Below are 27,553 nucleotides of genomic sequence, written 5' to 3'. Positions count from 1 at the left end.
GACATGCTGATGATTTTGAAGTGAAGTTTGGCATGACAGCATGAATTCACCTTACACAGCTGTGCAGTACTACCCAGAGTTTCCCTTTCATCGGTAAGTACTTGCATATTGTTTAAACTGATGACTTACAGAGATAGTTTTTCTAAATATTAGAAAGTATGTGGGCTCAGGAGATTTTTCTGCCTCTTTTGTTAAAGCTTGGTCGGCTCAAACAGCGTGGATAAATGGATTTAACATGACCTCCAAATCTTCGACACTTAGAATAAGCCATACCTTTAGTCTAATTGCGAATATTGCTGTTATGTGCTGGGAATATCCCTACTCTTGTTTGATCAGCCTCTGCCATTCACGCTGGTACTGTCTCAAAGGTCCAAAGTGACCCGAGATCAGTTGCTCTGCCTGGATCCTCAGCTGCTGCTTGGTCCTGATATATTTATATGTGTGGCTTACTTATGACAACAATGCATGCGTAAAGGGTAGTCAGGGCTAACCGCAGACAAGATTATATGACGTCCAAGAGTCTTCTTCTGATCATTAAAGTAGATTGTTTGGAAGGTAGAAAGGCACTTTCTGGATCGGAATATGCTAGATGACAGAATGTGATCAGGTCATTTCATTCATAGGCCAAATAAGAGTATACCCTATTTATCTTGACCCATAAATGTCCTTTACAGGTTTGGCAAGGTGCTGAAGAGGATAAAAATATGTGAAATTGTGATATTAATACGGTGATTAATCAGCACAGAAATTACAGTTACGTTTGAACATTTACATTGTAACGTACATTTAAAAATGTGATAAAAACTAAGAAAAACATTTGGACTAGAAAAAATGTTTCACCATAAGAAGGAATAAATAGATGAAAAATATAAAAGACAGTAAGTAAGAATATATTTTGATAATGAAAAATACAAATCACATTAGTACATGAAACAAAAGGTAAAAAAGAAATCATAATATTTTTAGGTGGAATAAATCAGGCATTTTAACTGCACATTATTGCTGAGTCTATCTATCTATCTATCTATCTATCTATCTATCTATCTATCTATCTATCTATCTATCTATCTATCTATCTATCTATCTATCTATCTATCAATTTTTAATTTCTACTTAATTTGTTTATAGATACAATATCTTTTTGTAACTATTTTGCAGTTTTAATTTACTGTCACAGCAGTCTTGAGGTAGATTTTGACAGCACTGTAAATCATCAGTATATTAATTGTTTTTTGTTCCGGTGGCACAAAAAGTTCAGCATTTGTGGTTGTGCCACAACAAGTATGTTATCATGGGTCTATTTTCAGATAAAAAAAACCTGTGTGCTCCTGTTGTCCGTTTAAGGAAAAATAAAGTTTAGTAGCATTCATTTTATGTGATCTTATTCGGCTCTCAAATATTCAGGCATCTTATTTGACCACAAATGCCCCACTTTTGCCTTGATTTCGCTCCTTTTCAAATGTTTCACTCTATAAAAGTAAGGGGATAAAAGGAGGAGAAACTTTGGGCCTTTCTATTGTTTTGCAGTCATGTCCCTCTTCCAGCCAGGGTTGACAGATGAGGGGGAGAGGGTCTTAGGCCTTTGAAAAGTGATTAATAATGACACTGGGGAAGGGCCCCGATCGGCTGGGCTGTTTGTTTTGATTGCATTTTCATCGGTCGGTGTGCCCAACCTGCCAAGAGACAATGGCCGTCCCTGTTTAGAGCTGACCTCTGCCCCTGTCTCGTCTGGAGGCTTTGCACTGTGTTTGAGTGGATGCTGAACAGCCTTTGCCTTAGGCTACCTGAAAAAACTCTCTGAGTAACCAGACACCCAAAGGCAGACAAACGGCAGCCAGAAAAGGGTGTTTCAGCATAACTAAAGTAGATTTGTTTTTTTTTAAAAGTAAAATTAACTTCTAAAGTGAAGCTTAAATTACATTATGCTGTGCATTTGTGCAACAATGAAGTCACACTTGAGGATATATAATAAGAATTTGCTACAGTTTTTATGTTTTTACATCTCGCCGATTGTTTTTTGTAATGATCTGAAATCTCAGTTATTCAAATGAAATTTGAACAATCTATAAAAATAGACTTTAGAAACAGCTGAAAGTGGACATATTACTTATTAGCATTACGAAATGATAGCTGTTTAAAACTGGATTACACACAAATGTAAGAGCCGAGTGTCAGCGGGCTTGGCCTATCATTCTACTGTGTAATTAATTTCAAATCCATTTATAGACTTATTATAGACTGTGCACACCAAACCTGATGCACAACTTTGGTGATTATGTGTTGACCTCTGGTCAACCAGCAATGCTTTTGATTAAATGTCAGTTAAACAAGTTCTGCTAAATGGCTTGAGAAGTATAAACAGGATCAAATGGAGTTATACTGAGTTAGACGCATTCCACATGGCCACACCTATATCTTCCCACCTTATTGAAAACTCACAGTTTCTCTGCCTACAATCAACCTGTTTTTTGTTGTTGTTTTAAGATTTGCCTTACTTTAAACTCATGATAGGTTTACACGCTAAATTTAGGGCTTTGGCTACGATTTCGATTTACATTGTGACTGTCATTCTTTTTAGACATTGCACAAGATTAAATGTCCAACTTTAACATTAAACGCTTGCAAACTTATTCGACTGATCAAGAAAGCAATAAATTTTACATTTGAACAAAAAAAAAAGAAAGAAAGAAAAGGAGGACCGCTATCTTTACAAGCCAAATAATCCCGCTGCACTCTGGTTGCCATGGCAATTAATAAGGGCCTAGAAGAGGAGCAGGACGCGCTTAACTGCAGGTTATATACTCGCGACGGCACGTGTATGTGACAACCCTGGTCACTGTTTAACGAATTCCAAAAGATACAGGTATTTATGCACAAATGCATCTTAAATAACAAAGAGGCTAGTTTAGGTGGCTAAGTCTCAAAACGTCTTAAACTAGCTGTTTTAGTCCACTGAACCTTCTGATATGAAAATATGAATTATTTTAGCTAACGCTAGTTTCCGTAGTTTACTAACCTTTGTTGAGATATCCAATCAGTTTAGTTCTTTTGTTTTTGTATTATTTCCCTTATGTAAGAGTAGGATGTAATAAGTGTATTTAGTTTGTCAAAGTTTAATTTGAATGTTGATTACTTTCTCTTGATATTCAGAAACTGACATTCACCAAATGCGTTGTCATAATACATTTCAAGGATTACAAAAATTGCATGTCTTTGGTCTTCAGCCAAGGCAAGCTGAAGAATCCCTTTGCCATTTGCTTTGAATTACTGTTTCTCTTAATTCAGGATTCTGTATTTTCTTGATATTGTAAAATCATCTAAATGTAATAGGTTAACTTTATTTACTCAAATGGAATAATCAATAGGCCTAATAGGCTTAATCTATGGCATTTCACCCATGATAATCTTTATAGGTACTGCAACCTAAACTTCCCTTTTGAAACTCTACAGTCCCTGGTGTGTGTCTCCTGCATGAGTTGAATTATTTGCTTCATTAGATATGCCTGTGTTTGTTAGTCAGGTATTAATATCATTCATCACACAGTGTTGGGGAATTCCAAAACCTAAAATAGTGCCAGCTTCAAATTATGGCCGCCCCATCAACCCACCTTCTGAGCTTGTACAGCTGTACACATACCAGGAGTTGTGGCAGTGCTATCGTATAGACTGTGGGGGGAATTCCGGCTGTCTCAGACTGCAGCGTACGCCACTTCAGGGGGAACAATGGCAGGCTGAGCTCTGAAGCAGGTGTAAAGTTTCAAGGGAGCAGGTCAAAGTGCCTCTGTCTGAATGGTGCATAATCACCATTATGTGTAGTACAAATATTCAGTATTATGCAGGCTGACTTCTTCACAATGGAAGTGCTCTTCATGAATGGCTGCCAGCAGGACTCCTCCTTCTACGCTTCCACTGGCTGGGTGGCCAAATCTCAGCTCTGCACATCAACCTTTAGCCCAAATGTTTGCTGACAATGAAACATTTTAAAACTACTCCTGAAAGTAGTTTTTCCCTTTTTTTAGAAAAAAATTGCCAGAAGTAAAATAAGTGCTGCTTTTTTTGGAATAAATGTGTCCTGAAATGATTGTGGCTGATTGATGATGTTTCTTTTCAGACTCAGGGACCCTTCCTCGCGCTTGTCCTGGAGAGAAAGCTCATTCCTCGCCTCCATGACCCAGAATCAGTCAGCACAGACATCTGACTTCTTCAGCCAAGATGTGTTCAACCAGTTGTTCGATATGCTGGACCAGTAAGTGAATACTACGAAAAAGCTAACATTTACTTTAAAAAAGTGCCTGTGAACTATGTTTCAGTGTTGCCCGTGTTGTTTCAGATCTGCCATGCATTCGGTCCAGCCCATCGAGCTCAATTTCACAGACAGCCAAACTGACGGGTCTGCAGGAAACACTATTCAGATCAGTATGGACTGCATAACCATGCATGAGCCAGATGAGGTGGTTTCTGTAAGTATGTAGGTTTCACAAAACACCAGTTTCACTTTGTTTTGTTTTTCCCAGCTGCCCCAGACACAATATAACCAGACAACAACAAAAATATAGCCTCTCATTTCAACATTAAATGTGCTCTACAGCCATTGAGCATTCCATTTCTGGTACTAAATTCACCGGTTTTATGTAGTGCTCAATCAGGAGTACAGATTTTTATGCTGTACATGTTTTTTGACTTTTTGTTTAACCAGAGATTTTCACACAAAACACAGAGCCGTCAGGAGGGCTTTCATTTCTTTTGTCATCTGTGCACAGCACTCACAGTAGTGGCTTGAAAACCTACAGTTTGTCATCTGGAGCACCTAACGTATGCACCCTTTGAGAATCGCTTTCATTTTGAGCTGGCGGGGCTTTTAGTGGTAAAGAGTTTTCAAAAAACAAAATCTCAATTTTCATATTAACGGTGGAATTTCCGTGGGATGGTTTTGAAAATGTGGCGCAGAGCAGTTCAACACACCAGCAAGCGAGGCTGGTTTATCTGTTCTTGTTTGAGATGTTGTCTGTATGGGGATGATTTTATCTCATTTGATTTGAGCTGTGCTTTACCTGGGTGCCCCCCTCCCCCAACACTACCGACAAGACTGTTTGTGGTAGAATGTGCGTTCAGATTGTAACATGATGCTTCCTATTTTGGTCAAATTAGTTGAAGCATTAAAAGTGAGCTTGCTACTTGTGACTGAGAGGGACATAATATCCGCCCTTGCAAGTTCTGCTCTTTTGTGGTTGCATGGCTGCTGCTTAAAGTTTTTCTTTACAATGCTTATAATATGGGAAATAATTAAACCTTGCAAATAATCTTGGACATATATCCATAGTGTTTAGTTTTGAAAAAATAAAAAACTACCCCTGTTTTGTTACAAGATGCTCAAGAAATTTCAAATAAATGGATTGAAATTTGAATCATATGTTGTTGTGCTGTATGGGCTCCCTGGAGTTTGACCCATAGTATGGGGCACATCCTTGTCAGTTCTGCTACTCAGGGATGTTCCCCTCCCTGTGTTGGAATGTCATCGTCCAGCCAGGGAGAGAAGAAAATAGCAAATAAAAATTTGTTTGAGGACCTGAGTAATGCTATCCTGCGCATCCCCCAAGGGGGCCTGTGCTCTCTTGAACTGGTGATTAATGGCCCCACCCCCACCTCCACCTCCCACTTTCCTCTCCACCGAAGAGGGGGGGGGTGGTCTGATGATTGGCATGCCAGCAACTCAGGCATCATCCACGAGGAGCTAAGACCTCGCTGCCGTGGTGACTTGCCAGTCACCAAGCTCCAGCTGTTATTCCCAAGTCAAAAGTGTGCTTTGATTAAAAGCAGGGATGGGCAAACCTACCCTCACCATACCCAAGCCACACCTCTTTTACCCATGTTAAGTTGTCCCCGTTTCTCGAGTCAGTAGAATGCAGCTCAGCGCTTATTGCCCCGGGGGACTTATTTGTATTGTGCAAGGTTTATGTTTAATCTGAAAGTCCTTTTTATTCTGGATTTCTTTTTTTTCTATAGCTGCAGGGCAACAATTTAACACAGCACCTGCCTCTCTTGCAGAGGTCCCAGATCTCATCTATCAGTATGTGTCTTCTTTAGGTAAAGGTGGGGGTTGCAGCGAGAGGAAAGGAGTGGAGCAAGAAGAGGGTTGAATAACACAAGGAATGTAGCAGGAATAGTGGCTGGAGAAACACTATATCCTACCCCAAACAGCTGATTTTTCACCAAGATAAAGCTCTGATCAGCTGTGCGTGGACGATGCGGTTGTTAAGCTGACGGACTCAGGTCCTCTTCAGTCACAGGTTAGGGTAGAAACAACTTCACTGTGGAGTAGCTCAGTCGACACGCGGCTTCTCTGAGATCTAATTACATGTTTTTGTTGGGTATCATTCTTTTTCACCGCAGCTCTACTTGTGACTTCCCCCATCGCTCAGATGTTTATGCACATGAGCAGATTTCTATCCTGCTTACTAAACATAGGAAAACCAAAATTTGATCTTGATGATGTCACCTCAAAAGATTTTGCAATATGTCGGGCACTTTTTTGCATTTTCATAGCAGTTTACTAAACGAACCACCTTCTCCTTTATTTATCTTAACATGCAGACATTTAGGGTACCTTTACTTCACAGCCTACAGCATTCGTTTTACTGTTCTCAAAGCAATAAGGAGTACAACTTCAAGCGTAAACTGGTTCTTTATGTGATTTGAAGTAGCCCTGTTCATGAAAAAAACTAAATATAATACAAAGATTTTTTTTAAAGCTTCACCAGTTTGCCTCCAGCATATGTTTTTTAAGATGGAACATCATCCAGCTGAAGAACTGTTGAGCTTGTGAGTCAGGGGAGCCATATTAAATCGGAGGTAGGACAGTTCTTCCCCAAGGAAATTTTAAAGGTCAAACTATTCTTTTTTTTGATTTTGCTGAATTCCTATGTAGCAAATTGTGCCTCAGGGGGGCCTCAGTTGCCACCAATTTAGATATTTTGGAGAAAGGCTCGCTATTGCTTTGAAGCTTTATTCACCTGTGGGTCAACTTCTCTTGTTTAAAATTACCCCATATATAGGCATGATTTCCTCTTTTGTCTCCTTTTGGGTAATAACCCCTTTCAATGTGCATGTGCCACTTTGTGTTAATGTTAGCGGCGTTGTTGGTATTTAAAACGATGACAAAGTATCAGTTGATTTTGAAGCTTTTAGGAATTGCCACCCAAGTGATGCTCTCTGTCACTCTGTTGGCTGCCTGTGTCTTTCAGTGTGGATGGGAGCTGACTGTGTTTTTAGGTCAGGTGTCTGTGCCCTCCCAGCCACTGCTGCCTGACACCTGATACTAAACTAATCTGGCTGACTTTAGGAACAGGCTCTTAAAAAGGAAAAAACTTAAGAAAAAAGCCTCTTTTGTCTGAGCCCCTGTATCTGCAGATCCCCTGCTGTCTGGTCTTATTTATTTATTTATTGCGTAGCATTTGAGGTGAAGCACTTAATAGATACATAACTACTCTTGTTCAGTGTGTGGTTTAGGATATTTTAGGATATTTTTAGGGTTTTGAATTATTTTTCTTGCTATTAATATCCAGGCCTAAAGCTTAGACCCTGGTCAGTGAATGATTTTACTTTTTAAGATTTGTTTATTAGTTTGTTATTGTCTTGTGTTAATTTGTGTAGAAAAACAGTTTTATTGAACATTTCAGATATGTTCTCAGTCACAGACACATGGCAGTTTACTGCAGAGGGGCTCAGTTGTAATAAATAGTCAGTTTCCTGTTCCACTTGAATACAGCTACTGTACTATATTTTACTACGGCATACGCTTTACACTGAGTACTCTAACTTCTTTTTGAACGCAAGTGTTGTTTTAACATAATTAGAAGTTTGTTTAGCTAAACTAATTATCACCCTTAGAGGGTTTTGCTCGGCCCTCATTGAGGCCATGAACATTGGGAGGAGGATTGAGTTCTTTCAAGTGTTGATTTGCCTTTTGTGGCTGGCTGACCTGCAGGCTGTAGCCCCTGACACTGAACAGGGTGTGGTTGGCCATTAGAGACATTGAATTCACATCATAGCTGGCCCTGAGTTTTCAGACACCTTCAAATCATTCGGACCACAGGGCAAAGTTTCAGCCTTTTGGCTATGCCCTACTGACCGCTGTTACATTGGAAGTTTTACTTTACTCCTAACTTCTCAGACAGCTTAAAGTTCTGATCGACTTACACTTTTGCATTCTCATAATTTTAATGATGTGGGTCTGTGATGTCTGTGACACTTAGGTGCTGTTTACACATACCCGGGTATTTTGATAAACGCATATTTTCTAACCTTCGTTTTAAAAAAAAACTTGGTGCACACAGCCCCGTTTTCAAAAAAAACCACGTCTACATTGATCCGCTTAAATACGCTATCAGGAGCTGTTAAATTACGCCAAGCCTGACGGTGGCAGTGTTAGAACAATGAGAATTCCACACAAGCCAATCAGAAGCCTAATAGAGAACCGCTGACAGGAAGAACTTCCGGATCCTTTTCAAGAAGAAAATATGGCGCCAGGCTTATGTGTGTGGACTGATAGCGAGACTGAGCTACTTTTACACGTTGCGCTGGACTATTAAACTGCTAAAGCCGTGAAAAATGTCTTTATTGTTCAATACATTGTATGACTGTAATTTTCAAAATCACACAAGCGAGTCGTTTTCGTCTCTTTCAACCAGTTTACACACAAACGCTAAACGGAGTTTTTAAAAAATCTCCACTTTTGCCGGAGTTTTTTTTTTAGCTTCGTTTTCGGAGGAAAAAACTCCGTTTGTGTATAAACGAAAGGCACAAACGAAGGGAAAGGTCTTCGTTTTTCAAAATACCCGGGTATATGTAAACAGCACCTTAAAGAACCAAGCATGTGAAGTTTTGGTTAAAAAAATGTTTTTTAAAAAGTACTAAAGTACCGAATATTAAATATGTAGGGCCTAAATTACTCATGAGGTTTTCCTGGAGCCATCACAGATACGAGAAAACTAGCTGCTCAGTGCCGCCACCATTACAGCATCTGAGAAACAATGCATGTTTCCAAAACAGATCTACAACAGTTATCTCTGATAGATACAAGCAATCTACAGGAGTCACGTTGTTTTTCCGGGTCTCTCCCCATTCCCACTGATTACATGATGCAGAGGAAAGCTTTTCTAATGCAAACTAGTTCCACTGTCCCAGCCCCAGACTACAGCTGTTGCTGCAAGCCGGCAGGCCTGATGGCAATTCCTCTCTTATCGATCATGTTTTTGTATTTCTCATTGACATTCACATTTAAGTTTGTTTTTTTTACACGCAAAACACACTTAATCATCTACTGTGGTAAATCCTTGCAACATACATTTTTTGGATTGGCTAAAATACATTTTTGGACAAAATAATTAGTTGAATTTAATCTGAGTCATTCAGAAAAGAAAAAAACCACTTGATTTAACCTTGTTAAGGATTAATATTGATTTTTTTTTCGTTTTCTATAGCTTAATGTGTATTGTCATATTCAACACTGTAAAAAGATAAAATGAAAAAGATAAAAAAATAAAAAAATAAATGAAGTCCCAGCATATGAGGGCAGCATTCATTATATTTGTTGGGCCGAACATGAGCAAAGCTACAGATAGGGCCAGATAAAGTAATTAGCGTCCCAACTTTTACCCCAGAGCAGCTCTGCAGATCCTCAAAGGAAGGCTAAGGAAAGAGCGCTTCTCCTGGAGATGGGTGTGGACTCAAGGATTGGACAGGTAGCTCCTCAGACCCCTCCCACTCCTTCCAGGTATATATGAAGTTCCCATAGATTCCTATAGAGGCTTCTGCTTGTCCACTTTGCATCTGTAGTCCACATCACTCCTTTAGAGTGAGGAAAAGAGATTTGTGGAATCCTGGAGCCAGTGGAACAAACAGCAGCAGCTCTGCTCAATCTCAGCGCCAACATGTTGTACCTGGAGTCGGGCCCCACGACTTCTTTCAATGAGGTAAGATCAACAGGCGAACTGCGAATTGGGCCTCAGCCTTCGCGCCCATTCCTTTTGTTGATTCCCTAGAACTTAAGGACACATCTGGGTTAACGGCCCTCCAATTTTTGTTGACATTCTGAAATAAACAGAATCATTATAATGTTTCATGTTTATGGATCATGGTTCAACCATAGTAATTATTTCTTAATAGCTAAAAAAAAAAACACAAAATAAAAACTACATGACAATTAGACACTTTTTAAATCAACAATTACCAGAGGTTTAATGGGCGAATTATTCCTCTGTCTTTGCATTTTAACTCGGACAGTTGGTGTGTGTTATTTTTGCCCATCTGTGTGCGTGTGACAGTCCATAGAGCAGGGGAATGTAAACACCTGGAAATCTGTTGGATATCTCCTTCTTGTGAAATGGCTGCTGTCTGGCTGGGCTTGGATTTAGTCAGATGATGTGTTTTAATTTGAGTCTGGTTGTTGTTCGTTGAGTGTTTTACATGTTAGAAGATCTGGCTTCTAAAAGTCTTTGGAAGTGTTTTTCTGGTGCGGAGACAGAAGTACCACTGTTGAGTTTTTAATTTGATTGTTGGGAGCCGTCTTTCCAAAAGATGTCCAAAAGAATTTAATGCTCTTCTTTCCTGTCAAAAATAAAACAAGATGTAAAAAATAGATCAGTCCAAGTTGAAAATGTTTAGTTTGAAGAAAAAAAATCTGAGGTTCAATTTTCTCTTTTTTCCCCCCCTGACAGTGTTAGCAGTGATTGATGGGTCTGTGTTTGCATAGGGTAATGGCAAAAAGTTTCAAAGAGAATAAAAAAGTTTTTTTTTTTTTAAACTTATGTTGAAGTTAATGTGTTAATTTTTAATATTTTTTTTAAAATCAGGTGACATCTTTCCAACCATTATTATACCACAATTCTATAATCGGCATTGATGCCAAGCGGGTGAGCACTGATAGATCCTCAGATTGCAGGTTGCAGATAGCAGGTGTGTCAGGTCCCTGTCTTTTAAGTTGTTGAGCAGGGGGTCTTTAAGTGGTGTCCAACTCAATACCTCTAGTGTGTGAGGTATCGGGTTCCCCTGTCCCCAGTCTCCAGGGAGCCGCTGCAGGCATTAGAATGGGGCTGGCCAGGCGTTGCTGTTTATTCCTGGGTCGTAATTGCTTTAATGGTATGTTGATGTAGATACAATCACCTGCTCTGCCCACCCCAGCAGGTATAAGGTGCAGATAGCCCCCCACCCAGCCCCACCTCAACCCCCAACCTTGTTGAGCCTTTAATACCTCCCTCCCCTGTGGTCACTCATCGCAGTCCCCTTAGATGCTCTTATATGCTGAACGTGGAGCAAGTCACTGGAATGGGAGCTATTCCCCCCTGAGGCCGAGTCTGCTTTGAGTCCTGTTGTCCCTTCAGTCTGTAGTTTTTATCAGTGCTGGTAATAAATAGTGGAGTTTTATCAGTTTCTGTTTTTCAGTATAAAACAAAAGGTAATGTTCTGTATATGTTGTGGTGTTCATGGTGCTCACAAGGACTCATGTTTTGTCTGAAGATGGACTCTTGAATTTTCTGGTAAATGCTCTACCTGAACAGTGATGACATAGATAACAAAATCTCTGCTTATGATACTCAAACATCTCTCTCAGACATCAGTCACACCACCTGAAGTGATTTTCTGTCTCTTCAGGTGAAAATTGAAATTATGCTTCAGTGATATTTGTTGAGCTCAGATATATTAAATGTATGTCTTTGGTCACAAGACCATCGATATATACAAAACAAAGAATGGTGCAATTTAATGTGTTGGTATGTCATACCAAATACCAATGACTTGGCCCGAGCAGTAACTTCTAAATTAGTGCTGCCAAGTGTATTTAAAATATCTCTGATATGTGTTGTGGATCATTCAGATTCTTACATTACAGTGAACAGGCAATCACTGTAAAGGTCAACAGTTTCTTTTTCTTGTTGACCTGAAATGGCTACCTCAGCATTCAGCACAGACAAAGAAATGAGCTTACAGGCCTTAAACAGACAACACAACCTTTCACAAACTTTATTAAAGGCTTCTGAGGACGTCAAAGCTGCTGATTTACTGTGTTTCTGCTTAGTAGCATGACATCCTAAAGGCCCAAACACAGCGTCAGCTATAAACAGAAGGAATTTTTAAGAGCTGCTAAAGTGGTTATTAAACAGTTACTGTATTATAGTGGAATAAGATCTGATTAAAGGAACAAAAGAGAAGGCGAGAAACTCCCTCACACAACAGTTTTTAAAGCTGATATCCCACTTCCAGCCAATTAAACATTAAAACACGACAAGTTAAGGTGAGACCTCGCAGGGCTTCACTAACAGGTAAATTATGGCTTTATCCTCAAATCCTCATCTTTGATCCTTATCTTCATTTGGACCATGACAAGCATTATTTGGGGGCATGTCAGGCATTCTGCTTTGTGTTTTTGCTTTCATCTGTGTTTGGTCCCCAGCCAGCATCAACATTTTCTTTAGAATAAGAATTTGGCATTGATAATTGGTGCCTGTCAGAGGCACCGTAGCAGCTGCCAGCATCAGGTACTCAGGGTGGCTGTGTCATCTCCCTGCCTGAGCGCCTCAGTGAAGTTACACCACAGTTCAAAAGAATTGCACTGATATCACGATCAGTCAATCTCACATACGGGAAAACACTATCCAAAAACAGGAAATTAAGTCACCCAGAGAAATAACACCTTAAATATTTCCATTAAATGTTGAAAATATATATTTTTGAACATTTGCGCAGGGTGGTATAAGTAATAAGGTTTTATTGTTTTTACTGGCACCAGTTTTAGCATTACCTTAGCGTTTTAGCGTTTTTCCTTCCCTGAGATCACACGCAGCCCATTGACCTGAAACCTTTTTAATACGTGTGTGTAATTAGCCCTGTGTGAAAGAGCATGTGTTTGGGGAGGGCTCCCCCTGCTAAAGGCTGGAGGATCCCCCACACAATGGGAGTTTTTTCTGTCTTTCTTTGTGTGTGTGTGTGCTCCATTCACAAAACACTTGTCTCCTAACACCTGCATGCCCAGTATAATTGTTCCCCAGACAAGCTCTTATAAGCTCTGGTGTCATTGTTTCTGGAGGGTTAAGCAGCCTTGCACCGCACACACAGCGACCCTCATCCACATTCAGCTACCCTGTGGCGCTGTTGCAAGTACAAGTATATTGAGGCTGGCTCAGATGACGTCTCTCAGGTGTGTCTGTCTTGAGTGTGTGAGTCTATCTCTGCCTGTATGTGTGTGTTTGTGTGGATCTGTGAGTAATAAACGCATTATCGATTTATAAGTCACTACCTGGACTGGTAGTTCTATAAACCATATTCAGCTCACTGTGTGTCGTTGATCATCTGGTGCAACACTAACACCTGGCTGTGCGGTGGGTGATAGTCGGACAGCTGTGGTCAGCCGTGCTTGAAATAAACAAGAGTCCCTGAAGAGATTAATGGCCGTCTAAAGAGCGAGAGACATGGCACCTCGTCCAGGAATGTGCCATTTATAAATGGAAAGGAATGAGGTGAATGGCAAGCAGAGCAAGCAGGAAGGGCCTGGCTCTGACCCAGGCGTATTCTCCATCCTGTTTAAAGCCAGATATTTTAATTCCATTCCTCCTGTCTGAATAGTTTTGATGATGGAGCACCACATGTTTGTTTTATTTAATTCCTCTAGTTTTTATGGATTTTTTTTTCTCAGTTAATGTTAAATATGATTAAAATTCCATGTTTTATTTCAATATACATTTTTAAGCTACTTGAGCTAAAAAAAAAAGAAAAAAAAACTCTTCATACTGTAGATTTGTACATAACAAATGTTTATGTTTATTCACTATTTTTATTTTATTTTATTTTATATTTATTTTATTCCATTCTATTTGCTTGTTTTTACTACTTTAATTGTTTTCATATCTTTTACTGTATGCTGCTGCAACAAAACAATTTCCCTATCTATCTATCTATCTATCTATCTATCTATCTATCTATCTATCTATCTATCTATCTATCTATCTATCTATCTATCTATCTATCTATCTATCTATCTATCTATCTATCTATCTATCTATCTATCTATCTATCTATCTACCTCTCAAGTTTTGATATTCAAACTAAACAAGCAGAGCCAACCCTTATTGGTCCCTAAATGTCACACATGAGTATCACTTTTCTTATTTGTTTTGGCATTATTTATTATTTTCTTGAAGCATGCGGAGATTCCCCAGTAATCACTGAACTGTTCCTTTGTTGTTGCCCCCCTCTCCCCCGCTCCCTCCATTTTGTCTTCAGTCACAGTATACAAACCTGGGGCTCCTGAACAGCATGGATCAGAACATTCAGAACAGTGGCTCAACCTCTACCAGCCCCTACAACAACGACCATGCACAGAACAGCGTGACAGCTCCATCACCATACGCCCAGCCCAGCTCCACCTTTGATGCCCTTTCTCCATCACCGGCCATCCCATCCAACACAGATTATGCTGGGCCCCACACCTTCGATGTGTCCTTCCAGCAGTCCAGTACAGCAAAGTCTGCCACTTGGACGGTAAGACCCTCTTTGATTGAGCCGTTCAGCTCTGTGGGGTTTTTTTCCACTGAGGTACTTTGTTTGTTTTTGGGGTTTTTTCACTGAAATTTTCCCTGGGGGGTTTCTGCATGCACTCTTACAAGTTACATAGTTTACCTGAATGTAAAAAGAGGCAAACTGGAGTCAGGGGTGGTGTGCTGGCTGGGAGTACCAGCCAGCACCAAAACCAGGTAAGTTGTTTATGAAAACATGATGTGAGTGGACTAAAACTATGCCATATACTATGCTTATATATATATACTTCATACTTTTACTGTTGGACTGTGTATTTCTTTGTTCTTACTAGGTTTCATATAATTATTTTGATCTGGGTAATGAAACAAAATAGACTTTTGAACTTAATACAGTTTGTAGATGGATGCGTCATATGAGTAAACATATTTATCTATTGTCTATTAATAGATAAGGTCCCTCATTTTAATTTGCTACCTGTCATCATAAATTGTTAGATTAGAGGCCAAAGTGACTCTTACCTTTGAACTCTTTATCTCATTGTGGATGCTCGAGGCAGATTCAGGTGTACGTCAAAGTCCCGCTTTGCACAATTACATCTGGCAAGGAGGAATGTCACATGAGATGTATAGCTTCAAATCATGACTAATCCTCGGGCATTTTTAGTTAACTTGCTGACAGAGTGTGGGGGGGGAGTAATTTTTTACCCTTTCTTCAAAAGTAATCCCAAAGCTCAAAACCATATTAAGATTAGCTACATTGCTATTTGACTCTATAAGACCTAATTTATCAGTCTATGTTTTCGCCCCGTTCAAACGCAAAGTTTCCTGGTGTGTTGTTGACAATTTAGTCGTTGCTCCAGGTGTGGTTATTTCCTTGTGCAGCTAGATGTCACCATGTGATGCTCAGAAGACCTACACAACCAGCTCCTCCTGCTTTGTTATTATGTGTGACAGGGCTGAGGGACAGCTGTTGCATCAGTGCCCCACCTTCTTGGTTGTTTATGTGTCTCATCTGCACCGCTCCATGCAAACACCATAGGCTGACAAATTCAGTGTATTAATGCACTCTAGCGGACAACATAAGACACAGAGTTTTTGGCCTTATTTTATTTTTTTAGGCACAAATTGGCACGTCAGATGACTGGAGAGCGGCAACAGCTGCCCCTGTACAAATCAGAATTAGGATGTCAAAACTACCTGGCTTGCATCATCTGTTTCTTTTAGCATGATCCTGATTACTTAATGGACCCTCATTATCATAACTTCTTTACAAATGTCAGCATGAATAAGATGTGTCAAACCATTTCCAAGTCCCTCCCTGTCAAATGTACACTCAGCAGCCTAAAACCTGCTGTACATAATGCAGTGAATTTATGCACTGTGCCTTCCAGAAACTCAGGGAGTGCTCACCTCTTCCTCTGCCACACCAAGTGTGGGATTGTGACATTTACCCAATTCCCACACTGCCTCACTCATCCCTCTCATTTTCACAGTCCAAAAACAAAAGTGTTTGTCTGATGTGCAACTGTGAGGCAGCTTGGAGTGTGGTTTGTTAGAGGCACGCCCCAGAGTTTGCTTTAGTAGACACACATAGGGAGACAGGCTGTGTGTCCCAAAGTCATAACACATGATGTAAGACTGGTTGGATTGGTTGACTTAATGTGAAAAAGTAGTGGATTTCTACTCAATAGCATTATATTCTACGAAGATTATATCTGAAGTCTTTAATTTATACTTGCTTATTTAAAATATATTTTAAAAATCGCAAGGAATTTTTAAGAATTTGAAAAAATTTCAAACTAAACTGTTTAAAAAAAAAAAAAACATTGTGTGGGGCCAGCTGTTTTAGTGTCTCTGAGGTGTCTTTTAAGAGATTAAAAAGAATAAAGAATAAAACTACTTAACGATCAGGAAGTTTGTTGTCGTCGAATATCAAGTTAGTTCACTTTGTGAAGGGATCAGCTTCAGAGATAATCTCTTTTCTAATGCTCACATTACTTGTTTTGTTTTTTTTGTTTTTTTTTATGATAAATCTCAAAGAAGTGAAGATATTACCACTGTCTCACTTGTTTCAGGGCCCTGTTTGTCATGACTTTCCTTTACTCAGACTTTATTTTTCTAATTTTCTGAGGATTTTCCATGTGTGCTCACAGAGAGAGTCATTTTCACTTGTCTGCAGCAGTCTGCTCAATTCTAAAGAGTAGTGATTATAGTGTTGGTTCTCATCTCAAAGGAGGCTCCCTCACCTGATCTCAGGAGATCTTTCTTTAAGCTCCCATAATCTCTGCCCAATAGCTGAACTGCTGGACTGATGGACTGATGGCAGAGAGCCACTGAAGATGTCACCAGCCCAGCTTTGCTCTGTGCATAGATCTGCTAATGCGCCCTTTTGAAGGCCTGTGGGATCTTCCACGGGACTTAGCGGACTGTGTACTGTACTTTTTGATGACTGTTCTTATGGAGACACACCTAATCCCTAACCCACACCTTAACCTCTTCCTGTCTAGGATGACTGTGACACACACACTCACAAAAAGGTGTAACACGTCAACCTTTCCCAGAATGTCTCCCACACAGTTTCCTTGTTGGCACCCCTGCTGCCTCCGTGGTGTTCCCACCTTCGTCATTTAGTTAGAAGACACTCGGTCAGTTACAATGAATACACTGGCTAAAGATGTTTCATCTTTCTTTGCTTAGCTGAATTAATGGAGTGTTGCTAATGAGACTACCATTGTTGGCCTCTGATATTATGAGGCTAAAGATTGGTGGTGTTTGCCGTGTGTATTAACTGTCACCACACATAGCCAAAAAGAGAGGAATGTCATGGTTTGGGCTATCACTGGGACGCAGTAGAGCTCAGGGGGATTACAGTAATGGATTGAGGGCCTGTAGATAATACTTGTGTAAATACTGTTTGCCTCTTTCCTGAACCCTGTGCTCTTGGAGTGGGCTCTGTCTTTTTGAGAGATTTAAGCTTGATGGCTGCATCTCACATTGCGCCGGAGGAGGAGGAGGAGAGCCTGTGAATGCTCAAAGAGAAGAGTGTTCCAGCGAAAGGCAGCAAGACACAGCTTGCCCCTGGAACATCTGCGGGCCCGTCCCACGCCTCACGAGATGGAGCTGAGACTTGTTTGTGTCAAGAAGCTTGTCACGACTTGCCCATCACTGAGAGACAAGCCCTAAAAACTACAGATGGGAAAAGGTGGAGGGGAAATTTTTAAAGACAGAGTTGGAAAAGTTTTTATGATAGCTGTGGGATTTCTTCATAATCGTCATGGAAAAGTACATTCTCTTAGAGTTTAGATTACAAGATTATTATTATTTGTTTTTTTGCCTGTTTTTATACTTTAATGAACATGTCTGCAGCTTTAATGAGGAATTAGAAAATCAGACAGTTTTTGGATGTTACCTCAAGCATAAATAGCAGATTATTGAATGTATTCTTTTATTTATTGATGCCTCAACACAAACTCATGAACATTGTTGTACAGTGTTCAGGTGAGCCTTGGGACAGGTGTCATCACTGAGATTGGGTGGTCAACATCTGAACTGATGACGACAGTCAAACATTTTTGCAGATTAGGGGATAGAAAGAGTATCCTGTAAAATGTTAAATGTTTCCCCATTTTAATCTTGTCATAAGAAGCAGGTGCCTCGCTTCAGTTTCAGAGAAAAACCTTTGGATTATTGTTGAATTAAACAGGTTTGGGAGAAGCTGCAGGCATGACATGACATGCCAGGTATGAAGAAGACAAGACCAGAGGCGCCAAACAGTGCTTGTTTAAGGCCTGATGTTTGTCAGAACTTGACTTCTGCATGCGCCCGCAGCGCCTGTCAGGGAGAAAAGAACGCTACAGCTGTGGGCCTGCCTCAACCTGTGCTGCACAGGAAGTGTGTTTGTGTTCCAGTGCTGCAGGAGTTAGAAAGTAATCGCACACATGCTTCATGGTCCAAGCATCAGTGCAAATTGCATGTTGTCAGGTTATTATAGGCATATTTCCATTTCCACTAGCTTACAAACTGCAGGGTTGTTGGTCACATTTTTTTGCGTCCAGGTGAGATGTGGAGTTGCAGCACATTGTTAGTGCAAATACAGCCACTTTTAGGTCATTCATTATTTTTCTGTGGCTTGCTGCCACGTGTGCCAGTTGAACAATATGTCACGTGTGATTCCAGCAAACACAAGTTTCTTTCAAAGGATTGTGATTAAGCAGCTCTGTATTGTGCACCGTGTGTTCCTCAGCTGTGTAATTCACATTGTGACCAATGAAAGGCCCGTAATTACATGTTAACACCTGAGCACCGCACCCTGTGTGAGCCACTGAATCCCATCAGTCAACCGGCTGTCCTCCACCCTCAACGCTGTTGGCTTTTACTGCACGCTGCTTTCAGCAATCAGTGGCAGCTCCTGCTCTCATTGCTCAGCAAACATAACACCAGCAGCACATAGTTGTGTACTCAAAGTTTGTAGCTCGAGGGCTGGGATGCGTCTCTGGTGTGTGTGTGTGTGCGTGTGAGTGCATCTGTATATGTGGAGGCTTGAGACAGTAAGATATCATTTAAACAAACTTTGGTTTTCTGCCTTGCAAACATCTTCTTTGTGCAGTGAGTTGTGTTGTTTTTGCCTTCAGCTACACATAACCATCTCTCTATAATTATTCAAAACACCACATACTGACCCTTCATGCTGAACTCCTCTCCTCCTTCTCTTTGCCCCCTAATCCTCTGCTCTCTTTTCTCTTTCGCTCTCTCCCACCCATCTTCGCTTGGCTTCTCCACCTCATTTAGCTGATTGACACAGGCGTACGGGGAGTATCAGGTTAGGAGCGAGGGGACGAGCACCACCATTTACCTCCGGTCTTTTTTTTTTTTTTTTTTAAGGAGACTTCGGAAACCTAATTCGAATTTAAGGAAGACTCAGTTCAGTTATTGGGTTGACACACACGTCAACAAGCTTGAGCGTTATACTATTTTGTTGTGTAACCTTCCATTTGCTTTCCCATTTGATATTATCTCTGCTTACTTTTTTACTTACAGATATTGGATATTTAGGCAGGGGTTGACATGCACAGCAGTAATGTGTGAAGCACACAAGTGAGAAAAAATATGAGAAGAGAGGAGAAGTTGCTGTTTTGGGTTTGTCTTGATTAAAGCAAAGGTTGCGCCTGGGGAGCAAAGGAGAAAATGTCTGTGCCAAGCTTGTGTAATATCTAAAGTAAGCACAGGCAGGTACTGGGATGAGCTCCTTTTCATTAGTACCACACTTAGCAGAGGTGGAATTTTATGTTGCATTATTGTCAAACACAGCCCCAAGCGGTTTTCACAATGTGCACTTTTCTTCTCTCCGAAATGATCCTGAGAGGAAAATATTCCCCTCCACCCCCACCCTGTGTCTTCAGCACACAGAGGATTTAAGGCTTTGCTTACACAGCAGTGATTTGAATGGTTTGTTTACACAGTTGGGTTGTGCCTATTAGTAACAATTCAGTCTTTCTGATGGCTTGCTGCTTATCAATTCTAACAGTGCCAGGGATCAAGGCACATCCATTATTTATGACTCCTGGCTTGGAAAACTGAATGGAAGCCAGTTTTGTGAGCAACCCGCACACTTTGGCACAAGTCATATGTGGATCTTCTGTGGATCTTCTGTGCCTCCTGCGATTAGTCCTTCGCTCCCGCACTCAGACCTACAACTGAGTCATTTTAATCCAACTGCAAAAGGAAATGTGCACTCAGCCTAATGTAGCTCGAGCTCGCCACCTTCTTCAGAGGCACTGCTCTGTATGATGAGTGGCCATCAGATGCTTTAGCAGAGAACTCCCCCCTTGAAGATGAAAGACAGGCCTGGTTTAATTGCTCCTGGAGGGGTCTATTTTATGGCGCACCTCGGAAGTCCCAGAGGCTCTCTGTGAGACATCTTTGAGGTTGCCCAACACACACTTGTAGCACCAAAACTTGTGTGTTTATTCAAACAGGTCATAATCACAGTGCTGTATTTAACCCTATTTGCTTCAGGGAAACCAGAAGTCTTCAGTCCAGGCAACAGGTGTTACCCAGATCAATTTGTGCCTTTAAAATTCATAGCAGGATTGTTAAGAAGCCTCAGTTTGTTTCGAAATGATGTTTACATCTAAATATTTTCCTGATTCACTTTGCTGCATCGGATGCATCCCCGCTCAAAATGTATAAAGTAATCTCTTATGTTTTCTCCATTTTTTTTTCTCCACTTTTCAGTATTCAACAGAACTGAAGAAGCTGTACTGCCAAATTGCAAAGACATGTCCCATTCAGATCAAAGTGCTTACCACCCCACCACAGGGAGCTGTTATCCGGGCAATGCCAGTTTATAAAAAAGCCGAGCATGTGACCGAAGTGGTGAAACGCTGCCCAAACCACGAGCTGAGCCGCGAGTTCAATGACGGTAAGTTCTTTACATTTGAAAACAGTCACGTCTCACTTCAGTTATCATTGTTTGCTGTTTACATTTAATGACACAACTAATGCTGCTTCCAGGTCAGATAGCTCCTCCAAGCCATCTGATCCGTGTGGAGGGAAACAGCCACGCCCAATATGTGGAGGACTCCATCACTGGACGACAGAGCGTATTAGTTCCATACGAGCCTCCCCAGGTGAGCTGTCCATCACCCAGGAGTAAGTCCAGCTGAATGCTCCTTTACTTTACTTCAGCCTCTCATTTCCTGCTGCTCACCTCTGACACACAGTTCCCCCTAAAGCCCCTCAGTATGATCTGTACTTCACCTCACTGCTGCCCCAGAGGAAAATAGTCTTTCAATCTTGTATAGGAGGAGGTGCAACCACAGATGCACCAAAAGTCATTGAAGCAGCAGTCAGTTAATGAAAGAAGAATTTGTGTCTGAGAATAAATAAATCCAGAGTAATGGAGCTAAAAGTGAAACTGAAATAACATGGAAGCAGTTTTCTGTTTGCTGTTGTTGTCACTCACCTGCAGTATCATTCTTCTCCTTAGGTGGGGACAGAGTTTACCACCATTCTGTACAACTTCATGTGCAACTCGAGCTGCGTGGGCGGAATGAACAGACGCCCAATTCTCATCATCGTCACCCTGGAAACCAGAGAGTAAGAGACACCATCATCCTCTTCATCACCCTCTTCAGTTGCATTGTCATTACTTTGGTTAAGTGGTAGATTGTGTCTGACAGAGGCTCTGCCTGTTCTGTGTCCCTGTACGCTCCCAGTGGACAGGTATTAGGCCGCCGCTGCTTCGAGGCCAGGATCTGCGCCTGCCCGGGCAGAGACCGGAAGGCAGACGAGGACAGCATCCGCAAGCAGCATGTAACGGACGCCACAAAGAGCAGTGAGGGTACGAAACGCCGTAAGTAGTGCTGGGGTTGGTGACGGGCTGACGAGCTTGGGTCTTATCTGACATGCTGCCAGTGTCCAGGAGCCTCAACCGCTGCACGCACTAACACTCAGTGCTCAGGGAATGTTACCTCCTCTCCACTGCCTACCCTCTCCCTCGCTTGTTTCCCCACCTGCTCTGGCTTAGAGTAACTGTTCAACACATATCCAGTTATATTCACTGTTTTTATCCTCCTCTTTTCAGCCTTCCGCCAAGTTTCCCACGGCATACAAATGTCCACCATCAAGAAGAGAAGATCTACGGATGAGGAAGTTTTTTGTTTGCCTGTACGTGCTTCCTGTGCTGCTTCAGTTCAGTACATTTTGAAAAATTGTTCTGAGTCCTGACCACTGTCTATATGTTTTACCTCTATAGATCAAAGGCCGTGAAATTTACGAGATTTTGGTCAAAATCAAAGAGTCTCTGGAGCTCATGCAGTTTCTGCCCCAGCACACAATAGAATCGTACAGACAGCAGCAGCAGAATCTCCTTCAGAAACAGTGAGTATCAGAGCAGATTGTTCATAAAGTGAAGCTGGTCTCCTTTCAGACTTGTGAAAAACAAACAAACTTTATGTGTTGTGTTGGCTTCTACCTCAGGCTTTTTAATGTTTTGCGGTTTTGATTATTGTGCAGTGATGACTAACTGAATTTACATGGAAAAGTGGATCGCACTGATAAAGGCGTGACATTTCTCAATTGTATTTACTGCTGTCACTGAAGCATTGTAGCTATCTTGAAAAGCTGACAATAAGAGCTCGGATTAGTTTGTAATTCAGTGTTAAGCAGCTGCAGAGAATTTACTCAGAATTTGATCAGTGTTGGCAGCCTTGCATCAAGTGGAGCCGTTTTCCTTCGTTCCCCTCCTGCTCTCCCATGGGATAAGAGCCAAAGCTGGTGAATCGTGATAAATGTACCTGGCTGTGCTTTGTTAGGTAGAGCCTTCCAGAGGTTCACGGTAACGCCTTTGGGTGCTTTGCCAGGTTTGCACAACAGCACAAAACAACATCTCTGCTTCAGCTCCATCTATTGTGCTATTTAATTATGCCTCATCATAATTAAAACTGTCTCAGATTCACATGCTCACACGCTTTTCCCCGTCCCGCCCTTTTCACTAAAAGTTATGGAAATCAGGCTGCTTTCATGTTATAGTTTCCCATTAAGAGACCGGCAGCCTCACTGTGAGGGGCATTGCCACAGATAAATTTTATTGAACTCTCTTTAAACAGACATTTAGTAAAATATTCCCAAGATTCATTTCTGATATGATTGAACTTGTTGAACATTTTTAGAATCTACATCCATAATGTTTAAAGTCAGAACATCAGAAAAGATGGTTATCGCTCAGGATTTGGTGTGTTTTGTCTCTCAGTCTTTACTTAGCATGTTTTGTTTTTTTTAATTTACCACAGAGTCTCATAAACTTTCAAAAAAATTCTGTCCAAGTGTTTCAGACTTCGTCTTTCTCCTACGTTCCTGCTAAATAATAACCCTCTGTACGTACAGCGGTTAAAAGCTGTGATTTGTGTGTGTATTCTGCCATCTTCTGGTCAGTGATAATAGTACAGCATATTTGTTTTAAGAGAGTTTTCTGTCTTTCAGTTTGTGCAAATCTTTCTCCAGTCGGATTTTTCCTATAAGTTGAGATATTTTCAGAACCTCTGGGTCTTTCCGGAGTCTCTAACTCCCCTCTCCTCATCTGCCAGTGAGCCCTTATTTCTGCTTTCTCTCTTCTTTTCTGGTTCCTCCCTGCAGCCTGATTAAAACCCGTCTTGGTAGCCAGCTCCTGGAGTCCGCAGGAGAGCAGAGGCGGCGATGCAGCTCCTCCTGAAACTCTGCACCACATTCCTCCTCCTCCTCCTCCTCCTCCCCCTCCTCCCTCAAGTTACATGGACCTCCTCTCTGTCTCCTTTTTATCAACTTTTTCTCTTCTGTTTCCTTCTATTTCCATCCTGGGATTCTGCTCTGAGGATACGAACTGTTTGTTTTTACATTCAGTCAACATGTTGGACAGAGTTATTTTTGCATGCGTTATTTTTGTCCTCTGAGCCGTATTTTGTGGGGCTGCTTGTTGTGACGGCTCCCTTGGTCGCCCCTTTATCTCCAGCATTGTGGCTTTTTGTGACCCGTTCACACATCTCAGTCCTTGTGGCCGAAGTTGGACAGGAACAAAGACCTGCCTTTTTTTTTTTTTTAAATCTTACACGACTTACAGAGATTACTAAGTGAACATGTTGTGCCTCTGCTTTGTCATGAGAGCTGGACTCAAACTTTTTGTGGGAAGAGACATTGCAATTGAGAGAACTATTTGTTAGTGCTGGTCATGTTTTCTAAAGTCACTGCAGGACAGTTTGTGTGTTTAATGTCTTTTAACAGAAAAGGCTTCTAATGTGTGCGTTGTGGTGGACAGAGCAGATTTGACCCTCTGTGACCATTCTGTTTGAAACAGATGCTTATATTTTGGTGGCTTCTGCACTTTTGTCTGTCAGAATATAATAAATGGCTTTTTACTGCTTGAATCTAGTTATTTTCTTTTATGAATGAAGTGGTCAGAATGAGGTCATAGTCTCGAAGGTTCTAGCGTTGTTCAGAGACGTTTCGTGTCTCAAACGAAGTCTGTAACAACCTGTCACTTCCTCTCTTCTGCCCCAGAACCTCGATGCCATCTCAGCCCTCCTACGGCTCCAGCTCCCCAACTCATGGAAAAATCAACAAGCTGCCCTCTGTCAGCCAGCTCATGAACCCCCAGCAGCGCAACACGCTCACCCCATCCGGCATGTCTGGAGGCCTCACTGACAGTAAGTGCGCCCCTTTGTTTCTCTTCCTGTCTGTCTCAGGCCCTGCGCCCCCAAAACCCACCCCCACCCCCACCAGTCGTGCCGTCCCTTCTGGGCTCACTCTATAGGACAGCATGTTCAGGCTTATGCCCCACCCCCCACCCTCCACGCTAATAACAGAAAGCTTCATCCTCAAAAAGAATGTGATCCCTGTGAGATTCTCCTGCAGGACCTGTTATAATGCATCGTGTGTCATGTTGAAAGTAACCTCTGCTAGTCCCCTCCCACATTTCAGCTGACATGATGTGTAAAGCCCGGAGCAGTGAGAGAAGGCTCACAGTAGCTCCTTTTGTCTCTGCAGTGACTCCCATGATGGGCACTCACATCCCCATGAATGCTGACATGAGTTCACTGAGCCCCACACACGCACTGCAGCCACAGCTACCCCTGGTGCCCTCCTCCCACTGTACCCCCCCTCCTCCATACCCCATGGACAGCAGCATCTCCAGGTACCTCAGCAAAGCTTAGTGCCACACATCCACTGCGCTTCTTTGGTTTTATGTTTACCTTTAAATGTGTGGAGGCTCACAGTGTTCAGATGCTACAAAAGACAAATCGTTTCACCAAACAGTGATAATTCCAAATGTATAGCTGTGTTTCACCGCACCCCATCACATCAACATCAGATCATCTCTAATTACCCTTTTCGTTTTTTTTTTATGCCATATCGTCCCCGTCCCCCCATCATCAACAAGCTCCGCCCCCTCACATTTCAGACAGTCACAATGCCTTCAGCATTCTTGCTCAACAACTGCTACGAAATGTAACCAATAAGCTCCCACCAGACTGAGCAACAGCCATCTCAGTTACTAACAAAGGGTTGTATGACCTTTGATGATACAGTTGCTCTTTTCCACACCTCATTTCACCACGTCAAAGTCAAATCCACCTTTTATCTTTATTACCAACCTATGAGAATAACATTGACTGTAAACTGCACGAAACAAATGTTTCAGTTGCATTAATATCTCCCCAAACTTGGGAAAAATCTATTTGAATACGTCAGCTCGGAAAAAAACGTTCCATGATGAGCTCAAAGTAACTGACACCAGAATTATGAATGTTTGCTGTAAACCTTCCTGATCAAACAGGTTTTAAAATCAAAGAAGTCATGGAGAAATGGAATGAATGTATTCAGTGACTAGATGATATAGCCTCACTCTTAAAATTCTATTATAAAACTTGTTCATTGATCTCCCCCTCCTCCTCCTCCTCCTCCTCCTCCTGCAGCTTCCTCATTCGGCTGGGCTGCGCAGGCTGCTTGGATTACTTCACAGCACAGGGTCTAACCAACATCTACCAGATTGAGAACTATAACATGGAGGTGAGCCCTTGCCTATCCAACACGAGTCATATGATGGGTTAGAGAGAAGAGTGGCCCCCTCCCCCCCTGCGAATACTAACGCTCCCCTGTGTAATGACCATTAGGACCTGTCCAGGCTGAAGATCCCAGCAGAGTTCCAGCACATCATCTGGAAGGGCATCATTGAGCACCGACAGGCCATGGATTTTTCCCCTCCTCCACACATAGTGCGCACTACCAGCGGAGCCTCCACTGTCAGCATGGGCTCCTCCGAGGCCCGAGGTGAGCGCGTCATTGACGCCGTGCGCTTCACCCTCCGCCAGACCATCTCCTTCCCGCCTCGCGACGAGTGGTCCGACTTCTCCTTCGACCTGGATTCTCGCCGCAACAAACAACAGCGCATTAAGGAGGAGGGAGAGTGAGACGGCCTTGTTCTCGATGTTCCTGATATTCATTTCATGCCTGCCTGCGGAACATTTCATTTGAAAACCCGTTTTTGGTACAAACACTGCTGAGAACAAAACACATCGCCGAAATGCACTTATTTTCCTTTTTGTACTGGTTCTCGTTATCACAGAGGAGATTCATTTTGTTGAGCAGTGGTGATTTTTATTATCTTGTTATTTCTTGAGAGCACTTAAGAAATGCTGAGTATTTCAATGTTGCTTTGAGATTGTGTTGTTGAGCGTTCATAATTCATTCCCACGACTGGAAACAAACATCCATCAGAGGGTTTACCTGGGCTTGGATTTCTGCTATGGACCACAGCTAATGTACTTTACTTTGTAATACTTTTGTGTTTTCACCCTTATGGTTGTGCAAGTTAGTCGAGTACACTGGTTTTCATTTGTGGCAGAAGTCAGCATTGATTGTAAACATTTCATACATTTCCTCTCAGAAGTATTATGACACTGGACGGGCAACTTTTTTTCTGCTGTAGTTTTCATTTTTCATTTTTGAGTGCGCGGTGAGACCAATGTGTCACCCCTATTGTGAAGTATGAGTGTTTAAGTGAAAGATGGTCATTCATTTGATGTAGCCATATATAGGCCTAATGCTCTTGACCCAGTGTTTTACAGTAAAATGATACTATGACTGATGCAGTTTTGATTTTAGCCGATGTCTAGCACAAGTATTTTTTTTTTTTAAACCATGACCCATGTTTTGGAAGAGGTTCATTTCATTTGCTAATTAGCCTAAATATTACATAAATGTATATAAATCTGTATAGTCTCCCTAAAGGAACTGCATGACTTTCATGAAACATAATGACATTTTGTTCATTCGTGAGTGCATACAGTGTGTGTACCGTGTTAACCGTGTTAACCCAAAGCACGAGTTCAGCTTTGTGCCGAGTAGTTTGCATTGTTAGAAGGCAGATAACCACCGCAGTTTCATATTTTTGTACAATGTATTGTAAATATGTTGCAATTTATCAAGGGTATTTTGATATAAATTTGAAATAAATATCCAAACTTGCTCTACTGCATGTTAACATGTGTCAA

The 27,553-nt window shown here is 41.5% G+C and overlaps 1 protein-coding gene across 5 annotated transcripts; it reads left to right on the top strand.

Moving 5' to 3' along the window:
- Nucleotides 1-27,543, top strand: tp63 (tumor protein p63). 5 transcript variants are annotated; one of them, XM_075484831.1, is made up of 14 exons: nt 8-93; nt 4,112-4,246; nt 4,331-4,460; nt 14,275-14,532; nt 20,763-20,949; nt 21,042-21,157; nt 21,517-21,626; nt 21,746-21,882; nt 22,114-22,196; nt 22,285-22,409; nt 24,561-24,706; nt 25,047-25,194; nt 25,976-26,069; nt 26,174-27,543. In XM_075484831.1, the coding sequence occupies exons 1-14, from the start codon at nt 41-43 to the stop codon at nt 26,468-26,470; spliced, it is 2,019 nt and encodes a 672-aa protein (XP_075340946.1). In that variant the 5' UTR covers nt 8-40; the 3' UTR covers nt 26,471-27,543. The 5 variants fall into 5 exon arrangements, with proteins under 5 accessions (XP_075340950.1, XP_075340946.1, XP_075340947.1 ...); XM_075484832.1 differs by having other exon boundaries at nt 11-93; nt 21,746-21,870; XM_075484835.1 differs by lacking the exon at nt 25,047-25,194 and having other exon boundaries at nt 1-93; nt 26,174-26,263.
- The last annotated feature ends 10 nt before the right edge of the window (nt 27,544-27,553 follow it).

Source organism: Odontesthes bonariensis, chromosome 15, assembly GCF_027942865.1.
Source record: "Odontesthes bonariensis isolate fOdoBon6 chromosome 15, fOdoBon6.hap1, whole genome shotgun sequence".
NCBI classification, from domain to species: domain Eukaryota; kingdom Metazoa; phylum Chordata; class Actinopteri; order Atheriniformes; family Atherinopsidae; genus Odontesthes; species Odontesthes bonariensis.
Note: the sequence above shows the minus strand (reverse complement) of the source record. Positions and strands in the feature narration are given on the sequence as shown.

What these genes read in the sequence shown, in the direction of transcription:
- tp63 (XM_075484831.1), top strand. Translation starts at nt 41, where the DNA reads ATGAATTCACCTTACACAGCTGTGCAGTACTACCCAGAGTTTCCCTTT. An exon ending in CCAGAGTTTCCCTTTCATCG is followed by an intron (nt 94 to 4,111) that starts GTAAGTACTTGC and finishes GTTTCTTTTCAG; the next exon opens with ACTCAGGGACCCTTCCTCGC. An exon ending in TTGTTCGATATGCTGGACCA is followed by an intron (nt 4,247 to 4,330) that starts GTAAGTGAATAC and finishes GTGTTGTTTCAG; the next exon opens with ATCTGCCATGCATTCGGTCC.